The sequence below is a fragment of the Gopherus flavomarginatus genome, chromosome 4, assembly GCF_025201925.1.
Source record: "Gopherus flavomarginatus isolate rGopFla2 chromosome 4, rGopFla2.mat.asm, whole genome shotgun sequence".
NCBI classification, from domain to species: Eukaryota; Metazoa; Chordata; order Testudines; family Testudinidae; genus Gopherus; species Gopherus flavomarginatus.
Genome location: NC_066620.1, coordinates 56,215,350 through 56,233,273, shown reverse-complemented (window position 1 = coordinate 56,233,273; position 17,924 = coordinate 56,215,350). Strand labels below are relative to the sequence as shown.

Below are 17,924 nucleotides of genomic sequence, written 5' to 3'. Positions count from 1 at the left end.
TGATCTCCCTGGGAACCATTATCCCATCCCTGGATCCTGGAGACTGGTATGCCGCCCTTGACATGAAGGACGCGTACTTCCATATCGCCATCTTTCCACCGCACAGGAAGTACCTTCGCTTCACGGTCAGACATCAGCACTTCCAGTTCGCAGTCCTGCCCTTCGGCCTCTCCACGGCCCCGAGGGTGTTTACCAAGTGCATGGCCGTTGTGGCCGCCCACCTCCGTCGGCGGAAAATCCACGTCTTCCCGTACCTCGACGACTGGCTCCTGAAAGGGTCCTCCCAGTCGCAGGTGCGGCGACATGTCGAGGCCGTTACGGACCTCTTCTGCCAGCTAGGCCTGCTTCTCAATGCCGAGAAATCCAGCCTGGTCCCCACACAGAGGTTAGACTTCATAGGCGCGACCCTGGACTCTACTCAGGCCAGGGCCTACTTACCTCAACCTCGCTTCCAGACGATCGTTGTGATCATTCGGAGCTTGCAGGCCTCCCCAGTCACCTCGGCTCGCACCTGCCTCACACTTCTAGGGCATATGGCCGCATGCACTTATGTGACAAAGTATGCCAGGCTCCAAATGAGGCCCTTCCAAACGTGGCTTCATCCCGTATTCCGCCCGAGCAGGGACCACCTGGATGTATTGGTGACGGTTCCCCCCGACCCTCTCCGCTCCCTCGACTGGTGGCTGACCCCATCCCTAGTATGTGCGGGGATGCCGTTCCATCCACAGCAACCGTCGATGACTCTAACAACCGATGCATCATCCCTGGGGTGGGGGGCCCACCTAGGGGACCTGCGCACCCAGGGCCTCTGGTCGTCCCAAGAGCTGTCACTCCACATAAATGTCTGGGAGCTAAGGGCAGTCCGCCTCGCCTGCCAAGCGTTTCAACGACACCTACATGGCCGTTGTGTTTCCGTACTCACGGACAACACAACGACCATGTATTATATCAACAAACAGGGGGGAACCCGTTCGTCTCCCCTATGTCAGGAAGCCATTCGACTTTGGGACTTCTGCATAGCCCAGTCGATAGACCTGGTGGCATCCTTCCTCCCAGGGGTCAAGAACACGCTGGCGGACAGACTCAGCCGATCCTTCCTCTGCCACGAATGGTCGATCAGACCGGATGTCATCCATTCCATCTTCCAGAGGTGGGGATTTCCCCGCATAGACCTCTTCGCAACCAAGTCCAACAGGAAGTGCCAGGAGTTTTGCTCCTTTCAAGGTCTCTCTCCCGGGTCGATCACGGACGCATTTCTCCTGCCATGGTCCCGCCACCTCCTGGATGCCTTCCCTCCGTTCCCTCTGGTGCACAAAGTCCTGTTGAAGCTGCGCAGGGACAAAGCGCATCTAATCCTGATCGCACCTGCGTGGCCCAGACAGCACTGGTTCACCACCTTGCTTAACCTATCTGTGGACCCCCCAATTCCCCTTCCTCTCCACCCAGACCTGATCACGCAGGATCACGGCAGGCTTCGTCACCCGGACCTACGGACCCTGCACCTCACGGCGTGGCTCCTGCATGGCTGAACACGGCGGAGCTCAGCTGCTCCGCACCGGTCCAATATATACTCCTTAACAGCAGGAAGCCTTCCACTCGCTCAACGTACAGGGCCAAGTGGAAGCGTTTCTCGTGCTGGTGCGCTACTCAAGGGGTGAACCCTACGCAGACCCCAATTCCCACAGTCCTAGACTACCTCTGGTACCTTAAGCAGCAGGGCCTGGCAACATCCTCCTTAAAGGTGCACTTAGCGGCCATATCCGCGTTTCGGCCAGGAGAGGGTGGCCGCTCCGTATTCTCCCACCCCTTAGTCGCCAGGTTTGTTAAAGGCCTGGAGCGTCTCTACCCCCCCGTATGCCGCCCTGCTCCTACCTGGGACCTTAACTTGGTCCTGAACAGGCTCCCGCTCCCGCCATTCGAGCCACTGGCGACTTGCTCGCTCACGTACCTGTCATGGAAGGCTGCTTTCTTGGTGGGCATCGGCCAGACGGGTCTCAGAGCTGAGAGCTCTCACAGTGGATCCACCCTACACCGTCTTCCATAAGGACAAAGTGCACCTGCGACCCCACCCGGCATTCCTCCCTAAGGTTGTTTCTGCCTTCCATACCAACCAGGACATCTTTCTCCCGGTCTTCTTCCCGAAGCCACACTCTTCCCGGTGGGAGCAGCAGCTACACTCCTTAGATGTACGTAGAGCGCTCGCTTTCTACATTGAGCGAACAAAGCCATTTCGGAAGTCCCCTCAGCTGTTTGTGGCGATCGCAGAACGGATGAGGGGCCAACCAATCTCTCAGAGGATTTCCTCCTGGGTAACTGCATGCATTCGCGCATGCTACGACTTAGTTCGTGTCCCCTCTAGCCACCTCACGGCACATTCCACAAGAGCTCAGGCGACGTCGGCAGCCTTCCTGGTGCACGTGCCTATCCAGGAGATATGATGTGCAGCGACCTGGTCATCGGTCCACACATTCACCGCACACTATGCGCTAGTCAGACAATCAAGAGATGATGCGGCCTTCGGCGTAGCAGTTTTAAATACCACCACATCTCACTCCGACCCCACCGCCTAGGTAAGGCTTGGGAATCACCTAACTGGAATGGATATGAGCAATCACTCGAAGAAGAAAAGACGGTTACTCACCGTTGTAACTGTTGTTCTTCGAGATGTGTTGCTCATATCCATTCCAAACCCACCCTCCTTCCCCACTGTCGGAGTAGCCGGCAAGAAGGAACTGAAGGGTGGCCGGGTCGGCTGGGATATATATTGGGCACCATACCGGCGCCACTCCAGGGGGCGCCCAGCCGACCTGCCTGGGTTGCTAGGGTAAAAGTTTCTCTGACGAACGTGCACGCGGAGCGCACACACCTAACTGGAATGGATATGAGCAACACATCTCGAAGAACAACAGTTACAAAGGTGAGTAACCGTCTTTTTTGTTTAAGTACCTAGAGTATAATATGGTTATAAGTAATAGCCAGTATACATTTGTCAAGAACAAATCATGCCAAACCAACTTAATTCTTTAACAGGGTTAGTGGCCTAGTGGATGGGGGGAAGTAGTAGACATGATATATCTTGGTTTTGGTAAGGCTTTTAACACAGTCCCATGTAATTCTCATAAGCAGACTAGGGGTATGAGGTCTTGATGAAATTGCAGTCAGATTGGGTGCACAAATGGTTGAAAGACTATACTCAAAGAGTAGTTATTGATGGTTTGCTGCCAAACTGGAAGGGCATATCTAATGGGGTTCCACATGGGTCAGTCCTGGGTCCAGTTCAGTCAATATTTTCATTAATGACAAGTATACTGGAGTGTAGTGTATGCTTATAAAATCTGCAGATGACACCACAATGTGAAGGGTTGCAGTACTTCAGAGGACAGGATTAGAATTCAAAAGGACCATGACAAATTGGAGAATTAGTTTGAAATGAACAAGATGAAATTCACTAGAGTCAAGTGGTAAAGTACTTCATGTAGGAAGGAAAAATATTGCAGCCCTCCGAAATGGGGAATAACTGGCTACGTGACAGTACTGCTGAAAGGGATTTGGGGGATATAGTGGATCACAAATTGAATATATGATGCAGTTGCAAAAAAAAGTAATATTCTGGGGTAGATTAACAATAGTGTTATATGTTAGCCATAGGAGGTAATTATCCCACTCTATTCAGCACTGGTGAGGCCTCACCTGGAGCACCGTGTCCAATTCTGGGTGCCACACTTTAGGAAAAATGTGGACAAATTGGAGAGACTCCAGCGGAGATCAACAAAAATTATTAAGAGTTTGGAAAACCTGACCTATAAGGAAAGGTTTAAAAAAACTGGGCATGTTTAGTCTTGAGAAAAGACTGAGGGGTCGACCTGGTAAGTCTTAAAATATGTTAAGTACTGTTATAAAGAGGACAGTAATCAATTGTTCTCCATGGCCGCTGAAGGTAGGATAAAAAATAATCATCTTTATCTGCAGCAGTGGATTAATTGAGGGTTCTCCCGTCAACTCTGGTACTCCACCGGGGTGAGAGACGCAGGCGCAGTCGACGAGAGAGTGTAGACCAGGCCTTAGGTTAGATATTAGGAAAATTTGGGGTAGGTAAGTGCTGGAATAGGCTTCTGTGTAGCTCAAAAGTTTGTCTACGTGAACAGAAGAAGTTAGTCCAGTAAAAGATATTACCTCACCTACCTTGTCTCTATTTAAAAAAAAAAAATTGAAAAGTAGTTTCAGGTATTGAACCTGCTCCTGACTCCCCTTGTAAACCTCATTTTCCTATTTTATTTTCCCTTTTCTAAATGACCCTCCCTGCTCTTTGTGGGAAAATACAAAATAAATGGGAAGCTTACTGAAAGGAAGCTGACCTTCTACGAGTGGTTGTTCATGTCCATTCAAAATAGGTGTGCGCGCGCCGCGTGCACGCCAACCGGAAGATTTTCCCCTAGCAGCGTCTGTAGGGTCAGTCCAGGCACCCCCTGGAGTGGCACCACCATGGCACCCTATAAAGGGGCCCGCCGACCCTCCACCTCCTCAATTCCTTCTTACCGCCAGTGACGGCTAGCTGGAACTTCTCTTACATAGCAATCTGTTAGTGTCCTATCCATACCGTTTAGTTCATGTATCCAGTTATATAAATAGATCTTTGTATATAGTTTTCGTAGTTGGGGGGTGCCCCCCTCACAATCTTCGTCGGTCGCTGGGGCATGCCCGGTTCTCCCGGGTTGAAACTCTGCAAGGACTGTGGGAAATTCATGCCTAAGAGTGACCCGCACTCTGCGTGCTTGAGGTGCCTCGGAGAGAGCCACCAAAAGGACCGGTGCTCTATCTGTAGAGACTTCCGCCCACGAACTATTAAGGACAGGGCTCAAAGACTTAGAGTCCTCCTGATGGAGGCGGCCCTGCGACCACCCTCGGACCCAGAGCCAGCCAAAGCGGGCCCCAGTACGTCGTCCTCGGTGCGGAGTGCCCCGGCACCGGCATCAGGACTTAGGGCCCAGCCCAAGTTGTCCAAGACCTGGCACCGGGCAGAGTTGGGTCATAGGAAATCGGCCTCAGTGCGGCACTGCTCACCATCGCCGTTGCCCGCCAAGAGAAAGAAGCCGGTGAGGGATCAGTCTCCCCACCAGGACCCGAGGCCAACTCCACCAGTGGGGCTAAGTGGACAGGCTAGGCTACAGCGCCCCGAGGTTCCATCGACTCCAGCACTGCAGAGAGGGCGGTCGAGTCTGGACCAGCCCAATTTTCTGGGCCTCAGCGGAGACATACGCTCCCTGTCGACGCCGGAGACGTTTGAGGCGGCATCAGACCTGATGGGTCTCCCGGCACTGACCTCTCCAAATCATAGGGAGTTGCCTACTGTGGTCCGCCCACCAGTAATCTAGAGGCAAGCCGGCCATGCTATCGCCTCCCTCCCTGCACCGAGCTGCGAAGGCGGCACCGGACCGGAGGAGAGGCTCCCTGCTGTCTTGGCACTGTTCACCTTCGGCGCTGGGCGCTGCTCCCCCCTAGGTCTTCAGACTCGGAGACCTCAGACTCAGAGGTGGACTCCTATTGCTCCAGCAGGTTGCGGAGCAGGAGATCGATGTCAGGGGCGAGCCACCAGGGTTACCCACAGTGGCAGCAACAATGGCAGCTGCCCTCGCAGTGGCCGTTTTGGACTCTGGGCCTACCATCAGTTGGTAGGCCAGGTATTTGGCCCTTGGTCACAATTGGCTTTGGTGTCCTTGATGTTGGTGGCCCCGGCGCAGCTGCCTCCCCCACTGGCACCATCGCAGGGCAGGGGTGTGCCTTCATCAAGTTCAGCACCCCCTAATCAGGCAGCGGCACCAGCAGCGGCTTTAGTTCGGGCTCTGTCGGCATCGCATGATACGCCAAGTCGCTCGCTGGCTACCCCAGTACCGGCCGCGGTGCCGTATTTGGACTGGGAACCTGCACCGCAACCTCAATACTGTGTGCTGCAGGACCTGTGCTCCATGTAATTTCCTCTTCTTCTTCGAGTGATTGCTCATATCCATTCCAGTTAGGTGTGTGCGCCGCGCGTGCACATTCGTCGGAAAACTTTTACCCTAGCAACTCAGTGGGCCGGCAGGTCGCTCCCTAGAGTGGCGCCATCATGGCGCTTGATATATACCCCTGCCGGCCCACCCGCTCCTCAGTTCCTTCTTACCGCCCGTGTCGGTTGTTGGAACAGTGGAGCGCGGCTTAGCTGACCTCCACTTCCCTAGCTACTCGTAGTTCTCGTATATAGTTATGCAGTTATAATCCTTTTATATATATATTTGTATAGTTATACGTTTTTTCTTTGCTAACATAGTTAGTTTAGTAATTGTTAGCGGGGTTCAGGAAGTAGCCCCTTCCATGAACCCGGTGCCGGAGCCCATGCACGGCTCACCGGGTTTTAAAATGGGCTCGGCCTGCCAGAAGCCGATGCCGAAGGGAGATCCACACGACTCCTGTTTGAAGTGCCTCAGGGAATCAGACTTGACAGCTAAGTGCCCCATTTGCAAGGCTTTTAAGCTGGGAACAAAAAGGAGCAGGACTTTCACTTACCCCTCCACCTTTGGCGCCGAGCGATGATCAAGCGGCTGGCAGAAGCGCCTCCTCGGCACCGGACCCCGCCGGTACTGCCAAGGCCTTTCGGCACCGGCCGTCGCCGGCACCGAAGTCGACTCGGCACCGCTCCCTTCCTCCGAGGTCGAGAGAGCCTACGATTCCTGCTGGTGCCTGACGGCTCCCCGGCACGCGCCGTGATTGAGCCCCCCTGCTCCTGCTGCTTCCGTGCCACCTGCATCGCAGCCAGAGAGCTCGTCTAAGTTGGATTGCCCGGCACCGACCCCTGCAGAGGCACCGATGACATCGGCACCGTCGATTCCAGTCCCCCAGGGCCATTAAATCTGGTGCCTGACAGCTCCCCGGCACGCGCCGTGGTAGAGCTTACGGCTCCTGCTGCTTCCGTGCCAACTGCACCGCAGCCAGAGAGCTCGTCTAAGTCGGATCGCCCGGCACCGACACCTGCTGAGGCACCGATGACGTCGGCACCGTCGATCCCGGTCCCACAAGGGCCGTAGAATCCGGTGCCTGACGGCTCCCCGACACGCGCCGTGGTTGAGCTACTGCTCCTGCTGCTTCCGTGCCAACGGCACCGCAGCCAGAGAGCTCGTCGAAGTCGGATCGCCCGGCACCGACACCTGCTGCGGCACCGACGACGTCAGCACCGTCGATCCCAGTCCCACAAGGGCCGTAGAATCCGGTGCCTGACGGCTCCCCGGCACGCGCCGTGGTTGAGCTACTGCTCCTGCTGCTTCCGTGCCAACGGCACCGCAGCCAGAGAGCTCGTCTAAGTCGGATTGCCCGGCACCGACACCTCTGAGGCGCCGACAACGTCGGCACCATCGATTCCAGTCCCACAAGGGCCATAGAATCCGGTGCCTGACGGCTCCCCGTCGCGCGCCGTGGCTGAACTTATTGCTCCTGCTGCTTCTGTGCCGACGGCACCACAGCCAGACAGCTCATCTAACTCGGATCGCCCGGCACCGACACCTACCGAAGCTCTGACGACCTCGGTACCGTTGATCCTGGTCCCACGAGGGCCGTCGAATCTGGTGCCTGACAGCTCCCCAGTATGCACTGTGGTTGAGCCTGCTGTTCCCTCCACGCCGGAGACATTACCAACGGCGAGGGATCTCATTGCCGTGACAGAGTCGATGCTGCCTGACCCCGGCACCGCCGGTGCGGGTAATACAGTCTCTTCATGTGACCGTCCTCTGTCAGCACAGCAGAGCGGCACCGTTCATGATCACGGTCCCGCAGACACTCCAGATCCTGTCGGCACGCCCAACACCACTTGCGGTCCCGGTGCTGTTTTCCTCATCGGTACTGGTCGCACTCGCTGCACCGGTCGGTATCCCGTTCGCCGACCCACTATCGGCACCGTTCCGACTCCCGGCACCGCGACAGGTACCTTGACTCCTGTAGCCTCTCCCCGAGCCTCAAGATCTCGGTCGACCTCCCGGCACCGTTCTGGTTGCGGGTCTGGATCTCGTTCCAGGTACCGGTACGCCTCCCGGTGCCGGTTCCCGGTGCCGAGTTGGGCAAGGTCCGATAGAGTCAGAGACTCTGCCTGTGCCTTCTTTTAGTACCTCCATGGCCATCCGGACACGCATCCGTGTCATCCCACATGCGCAGATCTTATGCTCAGGACCACGATTCTGATACGATGGCCAGCGGGCGCCAGCCCCGAAACTGAAAGAGGCTTGGCGAATGAACCTGTTTGGCCGCCAGGTGTACTCTGCAGAGGCCCTGCAGCTCTGGGTAGCAAAGCAACAAGCCTTGCTTAGCTGCGATAATTATAGCACCTGGGTGAAGGTAGTTTAGTTTATGGAGTTTCTCCCTCAAAACTCCCGCCAAGAGTTCGCTGCCGTCTTGGAGGACGGGGGAAAAAAGGTACCCAGAACGTCCCTCCAGGCCTCGTTGGACGCAGCAGACTCTGCAGCCAGGACTCTGGCCTTTGGTGTCGCCATGAGGTGCATCTCATGGCTTCAGGTTTCAAACCTCCGGCCGGAGCTGCAGTATGCCATTCAGGATTTACCCTTTGTTGGTAAAGGCCTTTCGCGGCAAAGACAGCCCCAGGCTACCAAGCCTGATGGACAATAGGGTCCTAATGCGCGCTCTCAGCATGCATATGCCAGCGACCAAACGCAGGCCTTTCTGTCCCCAGCCGCCATACTCTGTGCCTAGCCAGAGACAGGACTTTGGCAAACGGCGAGGCCAAGGTGGTCGCAGACGAACGTCAGGACCCCTAAAGAGCCAAGGTCAAGGTCCCTCGCAATTACCACTGGGACCAAAGACGAACCTTCCAAGGTGCGCCTGAGGGCGGTGTACCAGTCACAGGCCGGGATCCCAATCCCGCTTTCTCCTGCCGTGGCCCCAGTTAATTTCAGATCGCTGGATCCTGCGCACGGTGGAGCATAGGTACCACCTCTAATTTGTTCCAGCCCTGTCCCTCAGGGACCCCTCTCACGAGCAATTCCTCGTACAAGAGGTGCAGACGCCAATGGACGAAAGGGGCAAGGGGTTTTACTCCCGTTATGCCCTAGTCCCCCACTCGAACGCAGGTCTCAGACCTTCCTAGTCCTGCACGGACTCAACCGGTTTAGGATAAGGTTGAAGTTCCGCACGGTATCCCTGGGAACCATTATTCCATCCTTGCCTCCTGGGGGCTACTATGCCGCCCTGGATATGAAGGACGCGTACTTTCGCAACGCCATCTTCCCTCCGCACAGGAGATACCTCCGCTTTCTAGCCAACTGTCAGTACTTCTGGTTTATGGCCATAGTCGCCGCCTACCTTCGCTGATGTCGGATATGCGTTTTTCCGTATCTGGACGATTCGCTTATCCGAGGAGACTCTGAGACACAAACCACTCAGCGCGTGGGCATCGTCACGGTCTTATTCACAGGTCAAGGCCTGATGATTACTATAGAGCAATCCACTCTGGTTCCCACGCAGAGGTTGGACTTCCTAGGGGCTATCCTGGTCTCCTACCTAGCCGGAGCCTGCTTATCACAACTGCGGTTTTAGGCGATGGCAACAATCATCTGAGGTCTGCAGGCTTTCCCAATGACCTCGGCTCGTACTTGTCTCAGTCTCCTGGGTCCATGGTTGCCCGCAAGTTTGTAACCAAACACGCCAAGCTCCGCCTCCGTCCTCTCCAAGTCCGGCTCACCTCGGCGTACCACCCAGACAGGGAGCCAATGGTCATGGTAGTCACCGTTCCCTCGAGCACCTTAGGCTCCCTAGAGTGGTGGCTAACTCCCTCCCTGGTGTGGGCAGGGATGCGGTTTCATCCGCCCCAGCCCTCACTGCCCCTGACGACGGACGCGTCATCTCTCTGCTCAAGTGCTCATGGTCACCTCCGAGCTTAAGGCCTTTGGTCTTCTCGGGAGCTGGCATTGCACATCAATGCCCCAAAAATGAGAGTAGTCCGCCTGGCGTGCCAGGGGTTCCAGCGGCAGCTGCGAGGCCGTTGTATCTCGGTGTTTACAGCCAACACAGCGGCCATGTGCTTCATAAATATCCAGGGAGGGACATGGTCCTCCCCCCTTTTGTCAGGAGGCCATCCATTTCCGGGACTTTTGCGTGGCCCACTCGATGGAGCTGGTGACGTCTTTTCTCCCAGGCGTTCGGAACATCTTGGCGCTTTGACTCAGCAGGTCTTTCCTGTCTTACGAGTGATCACTCTGCCCCATGTGAGGCGTTCTGCTTTCCAGAAGCGGAGATGTTTCCTCACATAGACCTGTTCGCTCACCGCGAGAGCAGAAAATGCCAGATGTTCTGCTCCTTCCAAGGTCTCTCCTCGGGATCGATCTTGGACGCATTCCTGATGCCGTGGAAAGGCCAACTCCATTATGCCTTCCCACTGTTCCCACTGGTTCATTAGGTCCTGCTCAAACTCCGCAGGGGCAGAGCGCGCATCATCATGATCACTCCAGAGTGGTCCAGGCAGCACTGATATAGCACGTTGCTCGGCCTGTCAATAACAGACCCAATTACCCTGCCACCCCACCCAGACCTCATCACTCAGGGCAACGACAGGCTTCGTCACTCGGACCTGCAGCCTCTTCGCCTCACGGTGTGGCTGCTGCGTAACTGAGCCGGGGTGACAGGAAGCCTTCCACCTGGTCAACATACCGGGCCAGGTGGAAGCGTTTCTTCTACAGCTGCAATACGCTCGATCTTGCTCCTGCTGAGGTCTTGATCCCCTCTATTTGGCCTGCCTCTGGCCTTCAGCGGCAGGACCTGGCGGTATCATCGCTGAGGATACACTCAGCAGCCATCTCTACCTTCCAGCCAGGCTAAGGTGGACGTTCCGTGTTCTCACGCTCTATGGGTTCGAGATCCCTCAAGGGCTTGGAGAGCTTGCACCCTCGGGTGCGCCGCCCAGCCCCAACCTGGGACCTCAACCTAGTTTTAACCAGACTTATGTCTCCCCCAGTCGAGCCGTTCACGACTGGCCCTCTGCTATACCTGTCTTGGACGAAAACTTTCCTCGTAGCTGTTACATCGGCCAGACGGGTCTCCGAGCTCAGAGCTCTTACGGTGGTTCCGCCGTACACTAGGTTTCACAAAGACAAGGTGCAGTTATGACCGCACCCGGCTTTCCTCCCTAAGGTGGTTTCGGCCTTTCATGTTACCCACAGCTCAACGCAATGGGCACAACCATTGCACTCCTTGGACATCTGTGGAGTGCTCGCATGTATATTGCGCTGCCAGAACCATTTCATAAGGTGCCCCAGCTCTGTCACGGTAGCGGGCCAAAGGGAGGGCTTGCTTGTTTTCCTCTCAGAGGATCTCATCTTGGGTGATGGCGGACTTCCGCACTTGTTATGATTTGGCTCATATTTCCCCAAGCCACATCATCGTACAGTCTACCAGGGCTCAGGCTTCATCTGCCACCTTGCTGGCTCGTGTTCCTACCCACGAGATCTGTCGCGCAGCTCCATTGGTCCTCGGTCCATACCTTTGCTTCGCAGTATGCCCTGGTTCAACAGTCAAGAGATGCTGTAGCCTCTGGCTCAGCAGTTTTCATTCTGCCACATTTCACTCCGACCCCACCTCCTACGTAAGGCTTGGGATTCACCTAACTGGAATGGATATGAGCAATCACTCGAAGAAGAAAAGACGGTTACTCACCTTTGTAACTGTTGTTCTTCGAGATGTGTTGCTCATATCCATTCCACACCCGCCCTCCTTCCCCACTGTCGGAGTAGCCGGCAAGAAGGAACTGAGGAGCGGGTGGGCCGGCAGGGGTATATATCAAGCGCCATGATGGCGCCACTCTAGGGGGCGACCTGCCGGCCCACTGAGTTGCTAGGGTAAAAGTTTTCCGACGAATGTGCACGCGCGGCGCACACACCTAACTGGAATGGATATGAGCAACACATCTCGAAGAACAACAGTTACAAAGGTGAGTAACCGTCTTATCTTCCTCCCTGGACGAAGCGGTCTCGGACACAGCTGCGGCACTGGCCCTGGAGGACACCCGAATCCTCCAACAACTGCTCTGGTGAGCAGCTCAGAGCCTCGCAATCCAAGCTGAGGAAATGGAGGTGGACGCGGACCCTGTAGTGGACATCCTGGTCCCCTCAGGGCCATCCAGGGTGGCCCTTCCGCTGATAAAGACGATAGCGGATATGTCCCGCACCCTATGGCAGACACCAGTCTCATTGGCCCCTACTGCCAAGAGAACGGAGCGGCGCTACTTCTTCTCCTCTGAAGGGCATGAACACCCGTACACCCATCCTCCCCCGGACTTACTGGTAGTAGATGCGGCTAACCAGCGGGAGCGTCAAGGGTTCCGTGGGTCAACGGCAAAGAGCAGAGACGCAGAAAGACTTGAGCTCTTTGGCAGGAAGGTGTACTCCACGGGGGGACTCCAACTCCGTATTGCCAATCAACAGGCTATAGTAAGCCGATATGGCCACAACACGTGTTCGGCCATGTCGAAGTTCATGGAGCTCCTTCCTCAGGAATCGAGATCAGAATTTTCGGCTCTAGTGGAGGAGGGCAAACTGATCTCTCGAGCCTCCCTCCAGGCCGCCTTAGATGCAGCAGACTCAGCCTCGCGTACCCTGGCCACGGGCTTGGTCATGCAACGGGGCGCCTGGCTCCAGGTCGCGGGCCTGCCCTATAAGGTCCAGCAGACGATCTAAGACCTCCCCTTTGAAGGGTAGACATTGTTTTCAGAGAAAACGGACAAACGTCTCCATAGTTCAAAGGACTCGAGGACCACGCTTCGCTCGCTGGGCTTGCATACCTCCATGACCCAGCGCAGACAATTTAGGCCACAGGCGGCCTCTCGCCCATACCAGCCACAGGCTCGCCAGGAGCTGGGGCGCAGGCGGGATAGAAATGGCAGGAGGCATCATCAATGTCACCCCTCCGGACAGGCGTCTAGAGGCCAATCGAGACCACCATCTGGGCCTAGACCCCCTAGTTGATGGTATGGTCGAGGACGACCTACCGATCGAGACTCTGGATCCTCCCATCCCTACCTTTGGGTCACGTCTGTCCTACTTCTACCATGCCTGGTCCAGAATTACGTTGGACAAATGGGTTCTCCGCACAGTAGAGAGGGGATATTCTATCCAGTTTTCCTCTCTCCTGCCCCACCAACCCCCCTCCCCGCCCCTCTTCAGGGACCCTTCTCACGAGCAACTTCTGGTTCAAGAAGTGAAATCCCTCATGGAGGCAGGGGTGGTGGAGGAAGTCCTGCAGGAGCTCAGGGGCAAAGGCTTCTACTCCCAGTACTTTCTCATACCAAAGGCAAAAGGGGGCTTGAGACCCATCCTAGACTTGCAGCGACTGAACAAATTTGTGCGAAAACTCAAGTTCTGCATGGTCTCCCTGTCCTCGATCATCCCCTCCCTGGATCCAGGAGATTGGTATGCCGCCCTCGACTTAAAGGACGCCTATTTCCACATCACCATAATTCCATGGCACCGCCGGTACCTCAGGTTCATCATGTCCGGCGTCCATCTGCAGTTCACGATGCTCCCATTTGGCCTGTCAGCTGCTCCCCTGGTCTTCATGAAGTGCATGGCGGTCGTCGCGGCCTTCTTGCGCAGGCGTGGCATCCAGGTATTCCCCTAACTGGATGACTGGCTCATAAAGGGCCGCTCCATGGAGCAGGTAGAGACCCAGGTGCTGTTCATCAGGCGGACCTTTCTCGACCTGGGCCTCCTCTTGAACTATGCCAAATCCACTCTATCTCCGACGCAACGCATAGAGTTCATAGGAGTGGTTCTGGACTCCACACACGCCAAAGCGTATCTGCCGGAGTCCAGATTCTGAGCTCATCCTCCGACTGCACTGCGCCCCGGTCACCATGGCGTGAGTTTGCCTCTGGCTGTTGGGCCAGATGGCAGCATGCTCCTATGTGGTCCACGCCAGACTCCGGCTTCGCCCGCTGCAGTCCTGGTTGGTGACAGTTTATCACCCAGTCAGGGACCCCCTGGACTCAGTGGTGTCAGTTTCCCTCTTGGTGCTGCGCTCGCTTCAGTGGTGGCTCAACCCACGGGAAGTCTGCATGGACGTTCCCTTTGCTGCCCCATAGCCTTCCCTCTCCTTGGTGACGGACGCCTCGGATCGAGGTTGGGGAGTGCACCTGGGACGTCTCAGGACGCAGGGCTTGTGGTCGCCGGAGGACCTCGAGTTGCATATCAATGTTAGGGAGTTGAGAGCGGTCCGCCCGGCGTGTTTGACCTTCCGGTCCCACCTGGCTGGCAGGTGTGTTTCAGTCCTTTCGGACAACACGGTGGCAGTCTTTTATATCAACAAATGGGGGCGCACGCTCCTCTCCCCTCTGCAGGGAAGCCCTCGTGCTGTGGGATTTCTGCGTCCACAATGCCACCCACCTGACGGCATTCTGTCTTCCGGGCGAGCAGAATGGGTTGGCGGACACCCTCAGCCGCTCATTCCAGGGTCACGAGTGGTCCCTCCGATGGGACGTTGTGCGCTCAATTTTCCAGCTTTGGGGCTTTCCCCTGCTAGACCTGTTTGCCTCCAGGGAAAACAGGAAGTGCCGACGGTTTTGCTCCCTTCTCGGCCACAGTCGGGGGTCTCTGTCGGACGCCTTCCTTCAGCCATGGGAGGACGGCCTGCTCTATGCCTTCCCTCCGATCCCCCTGATACACAGGGTGCTTTTAAAGATTCGCAGGGATCGCGCCAGGATAATCCCGATAGCTCCGGCGTGGCCGCGCCAGCATTGGTACACGTCACTCCTGCACATGTCCGTTCAGACGCCCCTGATGCTGCCCCTGTTCCCGGACTTTATCACGCAGGACCGGGACTCCCTCAGCCATCCGAACCTGGAGTCCCTTCACCTCACATCCTGGATGCTCCATGGCTGAACCCGGTGGAATTGCAGTGTTCCCAGCAGGTCAGGCAGGTGCTGCTGGGTAGCAGGAAACCATCAACTAGGGCCACCTACCTGGCTGAATGAAAGCACTTCTCCATCTGGTCAGGTCAGAGGGGTCACGACCTGCTGGGGGTTCCAATTCCCGCTGTCCTTGACTATTTGCTTCACCTACGACAACTGGGCCTCTCCCTTTCCTCCATTTGCGTTCACTTGCCAGCCATATCCGCCTTTCATCCAGGAGAGAGGGGTACCTCAGTGTTTGCGAACCCGCTGGTTGCATGTTTCCTCAAGGGTATGGACAGGCTCTTCCCGCAGGTGCGTCAGTCGACTTCTGCTTGGGACCTGAATCTGGTCCTCTCCGTCCTCTCGGGGCCTCCCTTTGAGCCTCTGGCTTCATGCTCCCTGCTGTACCTGTCGTACAAGACCGCCTTCCTGGTGGTGATAACCTCGGCCCGACAGGTGTCGGAGCTTCGAGCGTTAACATCTGAGCCCCCGTACACAGTCTTCTACAAGGACAAGGTCCAACTGAGACCTCATCCGGTTTTCCTACCCAATGTCGTTTCACAGTTCCACATGGGCCAGGATATCTTTCTCCTGATGTTTTATCCGAAACCACACTCCTCCAGCGAAGAGTGGAGGCAACACTCCCTGCATGTCCGCATAGCCTTGGCCTTTTACATAGAGCGTACCAAGCCATTCAGACGCTCAACCCAGCTCTTTGTTGCAGTGGCAGAAAGGATGAAGGGGCTCCCGGTCTCCTCTCAGCGAATCTCTTCGTGGATTGCGACTTGCATCCGGGAATGCTACCGTATAGCTAAGACCTCTGTCCCTCCGGTCACGGGCCACTCCACTAGAGCGCAGGCCTCCTCTGCGGCGTTCCTGGCTCAGGTTCCGACTCACGAGATTTGTAGAGCGGCCACGTGGTCCTCCATCCACACGTTCTCGTCTCACTACGCCATCACGCACCAGGCTAGGGATGATGCAGCCTTTGGTCATGCAGTACTCCAGTCAGCAGTGATCTCCGTCCCTGCCACCTAAGGTTAGGCTTGTGAGTCACTTACTTTGAATGGACATGAACAACCACTCGAAGAAGAAAAAATGGTTACCCACCTTTAGTAACCGTTGTTCTTCGAGATGTGTTGTTCATGTCCATTCCAATACCCACCCTCCTGCCCCTCTGTTGGAGTGCCGGCAAGAAGGAACTAAGGGGGTGGAGGTCGGCAGGCCCCTTTTATAGGACGCCATGGTGGCGCCACTCCAGGGGGCGCCCGGACCTACCATACGGACGCTGCTAAGGGAAAATCTTCCGGCTGGCGTGCACGCGGCGTGCACCCACCTAATTTGAATGGACATGAACAACATATCTCGAAGAACAGCAGTTACTAAAGGCGGGTAACCGTTTTTTATACTTTGTGCATTTCACAATACTTTCTTTAAACTAATTAAGTGATGGGAAGAATAGACTTGCTAGCTTTCATTTTTTAATGATCTCAGTTGTTGCTATTTACTACAGAAGGTAGAAGAATTTTAGAAAGGAGTAAGATTTTTCAAGTTGATGGCATGCCTCTAGTTGGCGCTCATGACTGAATGTCATGTTGGCAAATGAAATTGTTTTAATCAAGTTTTTTAAAAAAATCAACTAGTCTTTTATCCTGTCTCTTCTAAGGTTGTAGAAGGAATGCCACTTTTGAATGGAAGAAGACTGCAGTACAGAATAAATGGTAAGTGTGTTCAGTAGTCTCCTTTGAAATTTGTCTAATCTGTGACACTGCGCTTTAATTAACTCAGTGCCACAGATTAATTAAAATACACATAGTATAGTATTAGTGGGGAAAAGTTAGATGTTTTGTGAATGTTTCATGTGCCCTGTACAATCTTCATAATGGAATAAGACTCTTCAGTCTTTCAACAGAGTTAAAATTAATTGGTATCTTGTGCATATGCTATCTTTGAAGAAACTAGGTTGTAATTAAGATATGCGGTGAACAATAATATATAATTATTAAGATTATATAGGTTAAAGACAGAGTCAAATCAACAGCTCATTTCTTTTTTTTTTTTTTTTTTTTTTTTTTTTTTTTAAGTTGGAGCCGCAGCCCTTTCTCTGCAGTTGTTTTACATGCAACAGTCCAGCTGCTATAATGAGTCTGTGGTATGAGGGAGACTGGACATGTGTCAAGAGTTCTTGTTGGAGATTTGGCTAAACAGTCATTTTTTAAAGATGCGCTAGTACACTTGGTGGTGCAAAGCAACTGTGAAATAAGCTAAGCTTAAGTGGTCAGTGTGCTCTGGCTGTGTTGTGCTGGTCTGCTGTATCAGAGAATCAGCACACAAAGGTTTAAAATAGAACTGATTTAAGGTTGATGCTTTCTATCCTCAAATCATTAGAAATATCTCTCGGTATTATTATTTAGGTTTTTTTAGTTCTCAGGTGGGACACTTTAAAAAACAAGAAAACTAGAAAATTCCAAGATAAACAACTGTGTTAAAATGGAGTGAAGATTCAGTACATACAATAACTTACAGGGAAATAAATCATTTATAACTATATATCATAAAATTGAGCATTAAGACCCAGGAAATTCAGAGTTTGTTACATCTAAAGGAAATCCAAATATGTTAAGGTATGGAAACACATAGGTAAGGTGCCCACACAACCTTAAATACCCTGTAGTGACACAGTATGAAAAAAACCTGTGTCTTTAAATGGGACTACAAACATTAAAATATTTCAGCCCTAATCATGGGGTTATTGCATGACTTCACTGTAGGGGCAGAGTTAAAGTTGTGGTATCTTAATGTGTGGATTTCTTTTAAGTATAATTCTAACTGAATTTCCTGGATTTGTAATTCTTTGTTTTGGGGTAATTAATTACACACTTGCAAGATTTTATTTTATTTTTTTGGTAACTCTTATTGCATAGCTATGGAGACCTGTTTTTTTGTATTGGTCCTAGTCCATGGAAATACGCGCTCTCAATCTTAACTTCATTTTAACGTAGGGTTTTTTGTTGTT

General features: G+C 54.0%; 1 protein-coding gene across 4 annotated transcripts in view; it reads left to right on the top strand.

Moving 5' to 3' along the window:
- The window catches only part of LBR (lamin B receptor), a 98,651-nt gene that overhangs the window by 66,903 nt on the left and 13,824 nt on the right, over positions 1-17,924 (top strand). For all 4 annotated transcript variants that reach the window (XM_050948549.1, XM_050948548.1, XM_050948547.1 and 1 more), the window contains one exon: positions 16,575-16,629. In XM_050948549.1, the coding sequence (XP_050804506.1) occupies positions 16,575-16,629 (55 nt within the window). The remainder of the gene's footprint in view (positions 1-16,574; positions 16,630-17,924) is intronic.